The following is a 6,140-nucleotide window of genomic DNA, read 5'->3' on the forward strand; positions in this document are numbered from 1 at the left end:
TCTATCCCAAAAAGAAAATCTTACTAGTGATGATCGAATATGCCCATATTCGAATTCGCGATATTTCGCGAATATTTCGTAAAATATTCGCGATATATTCGCAAATTCGAATATTCGTATTCGTCATCATTTAATTGCGCAAGATCATTGTTACTGGCAGGCAAAGGCAGTATTCGTACAAAATCGATTACATCATATTTACCTAGTGCAATAAAATATACCATCTACATGTTATCTGCTTTTCAATCTTTATTTACCATGTATTAAATAATCGCTAATATTGCGCATGCGCATTGCGATCAATATTAATTAGAATAACGCGACCGGCGGACATGACGTCTTTGTATGCGACGCGACGCGACGCGCAGTTGGCTGGCAGAGTTGCAGACAGTAAGAAGATGGTGCGCCGCACATTTAGCGATCGAGAGGAAAAACTGCTTATAACTGTAAGTATCAACTTTTAGTCTTGTTCTTAATGTGAATGCATATTAAAACCTTTTATAGGCGCGTATGCGAAATTATGCAATTTTTTTTTTTTTTATGTCTTGATTTTTCTGGTGATTTTTTTTTTTTGTGGCTTGGATTTTATGTATATAAAGCTGACAAGTAATTAATTACATGCATACTGTACATCCATCCACACAATAAACACCACACATATAGTTCGAAACACTATATACCACTTAACCACTTCAGCCCCCCTAGCTTAATCCCCCTTTATGACCAGACCACTTTTTAGAATTCCGCACTACGCTACTTTCACCGTTTATTGCTCCGTCATACAAATTACCACCCAAATGAATTTTACCCCCTTTTCTTCTCACTAATACAGCTTTCATTTGGTGGTGATCAATGTGGATGAAAAAATCTCTAAAAAATGTGCAAAAAAAAAAAAAAAAGAGGGGAAAGCTGTAAAACTGCGATCGCTAAGGGACCCTTAGGCCTCATTCACACGTCCGCAATTATGTTCCGCAAAATTTTGCGGAACGGAATTGTGGATACATTCAATTCCATGGGGACAGGCTTTGTCCTGCTCAGATCCGGAATTGCGGATCCGCATTTCCGTATCCGCAAAAATGTAGAACATGTCCTATACTTGTCCGCAATTGCGGACAAGAAAAGGCATTTTCTATATAGTTCTGGCAATGTGCGGATCCGCAAAATGCGGAAAGCACATTGCCGGTGTCCGTGTTTTGCGGATCCACATATCCACAGATCCGCAAAACACATACGTTCGTCTGAGTGAGCCTAAAGGGGGGTGATCAGTGACAAGGGGGGGTGACGGGGTGATCAGGGGGGTGACATGGGTGATCAGGGGTTAATCAGTGAGAGAGGGGGTGGGGGGGGCTCTTGTGTGGTGATTGGTGCAGATACTTTCATTTTCCTCCGGTGGTCCCAAGCAAAAGGGACCACCAGAGGAGGGTGTAGGAGCCATATCAGACGCTGTTCACAGAACAGCGTCTGATATGCGTTTTTTTTAACAATCTGCAGCCTGCCAGCGACCGATCATTGCTAGCAGGCTGCAGATTAATTTCTCCTGCGGCGATTACAGCTGCGCACCGCGCAGGCGGCCCGGCGCGTCTTCTCGCCTCTAGCGAGAGGACGCGCCGGCGCTTCCAGGAGGAAAAAACCTCCCGCCGGCAGGACGCGATTATGCGTCCGCCGGTCGGGAGGCGGTTAACCGCAAACACGGGTAATCTATAGATCCGAGTTTATATTGTCTGTCTGTCAAAATCTTTTTCGGCAGATCGCCAGTATTTGCTGGTTCATTTAGCATTACCCAGGGTGCACCACGGGGAGGCGAACCAGCTGTACACCCCATAAAGTACCATCACTTAATAGACGGGTACTATATTCTAGGCACTATATAACGCACCAATACTGGGCATGAAGCTCCTGTTCCACCACATCCCAAAGATACTCTATTGGGTTGAGATCTGGTGACTTTGGGGACCATTTTAGTTCAGTGAACTCATTGTCATGTTCAAGAAACCAATTTGAAATGATTAGAGATTTGTGACATGGTGCATTATCCTGCTGGAAGTAGCCATCAGAGGATGGGTACATGGTGGTCATGAAGGGATGGACATGGTCATAAACAATGCTCAGGTAGCCCGTGGCATTTAAACGATGCCCAATTGGCACTAAGGGGCCTAAAGTGTGCCCAGAAAACCTCCCCCACACCATTACACCACCACCAGCCTGCACAGTGGTAACAAGGCATGATGGAGACATGTTCTCATTCTGTTTACGCCAAATTCGGACTCTACCATTTGAATGTCTCCTAATCATCAGATCAGGCAACATTTTTTCTAGTCTTCAACAGTCCAGTATTGGTGACCTCATGCAAATTGTAGCCTCTTTTTCCTATTAGTAGTGGTGATGAGTGGTACCCGGTGGGGTCTTCTGCTGTTGTAGTCCATCCGCCTCAAGGTTGTGCGTGTTGTGGCTTCACAAATGCTTTGCTGCATACCTCGGCTGTAACGAGTGGTTATTTCAGACAACGTTGCTCTTCTATCAGCTTGAATCAGTCGGCCCATTCTCCTCTGACCTCTAGCATCCACAAGGCATTTTCGCCCACAGGATGGCCGCATACTGGATGTTTTTCCCTTTTCACACCATTCTTTGTAAACCCTAGAAATGGTTGTGCGTGAAAATCCCAGTAACTGAGCAGATTGTGAAATACTCAGACCGGCCCGTCTGGCACCAACAACCATGCCACGCTCAAAATTGCTTAAATCACCTTTCTTTCCCATTCTGACATTCAGTTTGGAGTTCAGGAGATTGTCTTGACCAGGACCACCCCCCTAAATGCATTGAAGCAACTGCCATGTGATTGGTGACTAGATAATTGCATTAATGAGAAATAGAACAGGTGTTCCTAACAATTCTTTAGGTGAGTGTATATTATATGCTTGTATCTTTTATCTTGCAGAGAATGGTAAAGAAGGGGTATGACCGTACCAGGCGGCATGACTCAAAAAAAGAAATAGTTCGCAGCATACAACAAATGCTGAGAGAAAAATTCGCCCGCGAGCACTCTGAAAGTGCAATAGTAAAGAGGTGGTCGGACCTAAAAAGGCGAGACCCAGAATTCGTCAGAGAAATATCTGAAAGAGTCTGCCCCGGTAAGATGCTTACTGTAACATTACACAATGTGGATGAGAAATAATGTAATGTACAGTGATGTCTAGAATTATTCATACCCTTGTCTTATTATCACATAAAGTTACGTTTAATCCAAAATACAGCTATCATATATACAAAGACGTTATTCACACTAAAATTAATTATAAGCGATGTACAAAAGGCATTATTGTGGTCCCCCTTTCCATACCAAGGAGAGAAATTCCTGTTTAATTGCAAAAAAAAAAAAAAATCTTGGTATCAACATAGGAAATAACATTAAAGTAATAGCAACATATATACAAAGAACAACTTCACATTAAACTGAAAAATTATAAATTAAACTATACCATACGCTAAGCTATAGATGAAATATAGAATGTATTTTAAGTATTATTTTTTGAAACTATTTACAAGTAATACTGGAAACCCTACCCTTACTATAAAACTAGCTAAAAGACGTTCTACTACCCTAATAATAAACGATGTACCAAAGGCATTATTTAAAAAATATATATATATATATTTCCTTGTGTACTGTTTTTTTTTGAGTAAACGTAACTAATTTCACATAAAATTATGTTATTGTATGGTCTCTGATTATTATGCTTATTGATCAGGTTTCCACCATTAATTGTCTCTTGTCAAAGTTCTAAATTTTGGTGAAGACCAAGTCCGCCCCTGAATTTTGTCCTTGTAGTTGTTAATATGTCAAAGGATAGACCTTTCTATCCCCCTTTCCATACCAAGGAGATAATTTCCCTGTTAATTGCAATAAAAAAGCTTCTGGGTATCGACATAGGGATTCCCTGTCAAAAAATACATAACTCCAGGGAGGCTGATAATTTTAACAAGGTTAACATGGCTAACCCAAGAGACATAGATGTCTCTCCAATCATCAACATTTGACTTAATATTAAAGGACTTTAATAAAAAAAAATTAAAAATCAACCGCATAAGATACAGATTAATGGTTAAATTGTTTAGTTATATTCGTTGATTTTCCTGTCTAAATCATTAACAATGTGTAATTACAGGCCAGCCTGTTCCAACAGTGCGCTCAACACCTGCGCACCGGGATATCCACGTGGTGGAGGTCTCTGAGGAGGAGGAAGAGGAGGCAGGCCCCCCCACCGCGATGGAGACGAGCGACACTGCTCCCCCAGATGTCGCCGAACATGTGGAGGTGGAGGTGGAGGAGGAAGGCGGTCCCTCTCAACCCCACACCTCACCGGCTGCCGCAATACCTCCGGCCGAGGTGACCGAGGAGGAGGAGGAGCAAGAGGTGGCCGCACAGTCAGAGGAGGAGGAGGAGCTTGTGACCACCCCACAGCAGGAGGGTAAATATCTACAAAAATCTTTATAAAAATAACTAACAAACCTAATTCAACTTAATTATACTATCAAAGGTAGTTTTGTAATCTTGGTTAGAATTTTTAAAGTAAAAAGTAAGGGTGGGGTTTGAGCAAGGAATGATGGGTGAATGATAAGGGACAGAGCGGCTAGTTTTAACTGGTCTCCCTGTGTCCCTGAGCCAACACCCTGCTGGGTAATGAATGGCAAAGGAAAACAGGGTAGGGAAAAAGGAACAGAAAACCAATACATATTACAGTACACATTTAAACAAATAAAAAAAAGCCTTGATGGCGGTCAGGACACACAAAATGGAATTAAAGTGTAGCCAGAGTCCAGGTACACACACTAAACAGTCAATAATATTAATGTAATAGCAACATATATACAAACAACAACTTAACAGTAAACTGAAAAATTATAAGGTAAACTCTACTAAACTCTAAACAATTCATGAAATATATAAATTTTTAAACTATTGTTTTATCAACTATTTACAAGTAATACTGGAAACGCTAGCCATATTACAAAACTATATGTTAACATACGTACAAAGACTTCATTCACAATAAGCCTAAATAAAATTATTTTAACACTAATCTAGTCTCAAAAATCTTCAAAATATATAATTCTATTGAACACTATATAAAAATCTATTTACAAGTTAAAATGGAAACACTAGCCATACCATATAACTAAATGCTATCTTACATACCTAGACTATATTAACACTAACCCTAGTAATCATTTAAACGCTAATAAACAAAATAAATTAATATAAATTATTTAATTTTTTAACATAAAGTATACTTAAAATATTTACAATTAACAAAAAAGGAAATACTAGCCATACTACAAAAATAATTGATATAATATATACAAATACACTGTTCACACTAACCGTAATCACTAATTTAACCGAATAAAAGTATAACCTAATAAAAATATATATATATAATCTTTTGGAATAAATCATATTTCATACATTTAAACAGTTAACTATTAACACTAACAATACTACAAAACTGAATTCCATCAATGCCTACAACTGTGACTGATTATCTCTATTTTTATCTTTCACCATAGGGATAAATAATCTAATTAAAAAAATAAAAGGGGTCATAAAAGACCAAAAAAAAAAAAGCGAGGCTTTCCGCCTCCAAATGCAAGAATTGGAGAAGAGGCACCGGCTCCTGGAGAGGCAGAACCAGCGGGATCTGCGCGAGGTCCTGGACCAATTGGAACAATTAAAGAAGCACCGTTAGCTTCTTTGTTTTATTCATTTTATATGTTGGGGCTGGGAGGGGATTGTTATTTTGTTTTATATATATATATTTTTAATTAAAAAACAAAAAAAAAAATCAGATAGAGCATAGTCTGATTAAAATATTTTTTTGATTCCAAATTCAAAGTTTCTGTTCTTTTGTTAAAGTATGTACTATATAACTTTGAATTAAGCAAGATTTAGTCCAGTTTGTGAATTATGCAGAGTCCAGTCAGAAAGTGTAATGTCATATATATATTAACAGTGCAGTATAATGCCTACACATAACTTAATCAGGACATTGCAGCTAATCAATTTTATTAGGTATACTTAAAGCAATACAAATTACCTAAATTTAATCCAAAAAAACAAAATGTAAGATAACGGTGTCGTGTAA

The 6,140-nt window shown here is 38.8% G+C and overlaps 1 protein-coding gene across 1 annotated transcript; it reads left to right on the plus strand.

Moving 5' to 3' along the window:
* Window positions 1-2,872: 2,872 nt before the first annotated feature.
* On the plus strand, window positions 2,873-5,780 carry LOC121009310 (neuromodulin-like). The gene is made up of 3 exons (XM_040442346.1): window positions 2,873-3,128; window positions 4,164-4,466; window positions 5,566-5,780. The coding sequence occupies exons 1-3, from the start codon at window positions 2,912-2,914 to the stop codon at window positions 5,742-5,744; spliced, it is 699 nt and encodes a 232-aa protein (XP_040298280.1). The 5' UTR covers window positions 2,873-2,911; the 3' UTR covers window positions 5,745-5,780.
* Window positions 5,781-6,140: the final 360 nt, after the last annotated feature.

Source organism: Bufo bufo, chromosome 1, assembly GCF_905171765.1.
Source record: "Bufo bufo chromosome 1, aBufBuf1.1, whole genome shotgun sequence".
Classification (NCBI taxonomy): domain Eukaryota; kingdom Metazoa; phylum Chordata; class Amphibia; order Anura; family Bufonidae; genus Bufo; species Bufo bufo.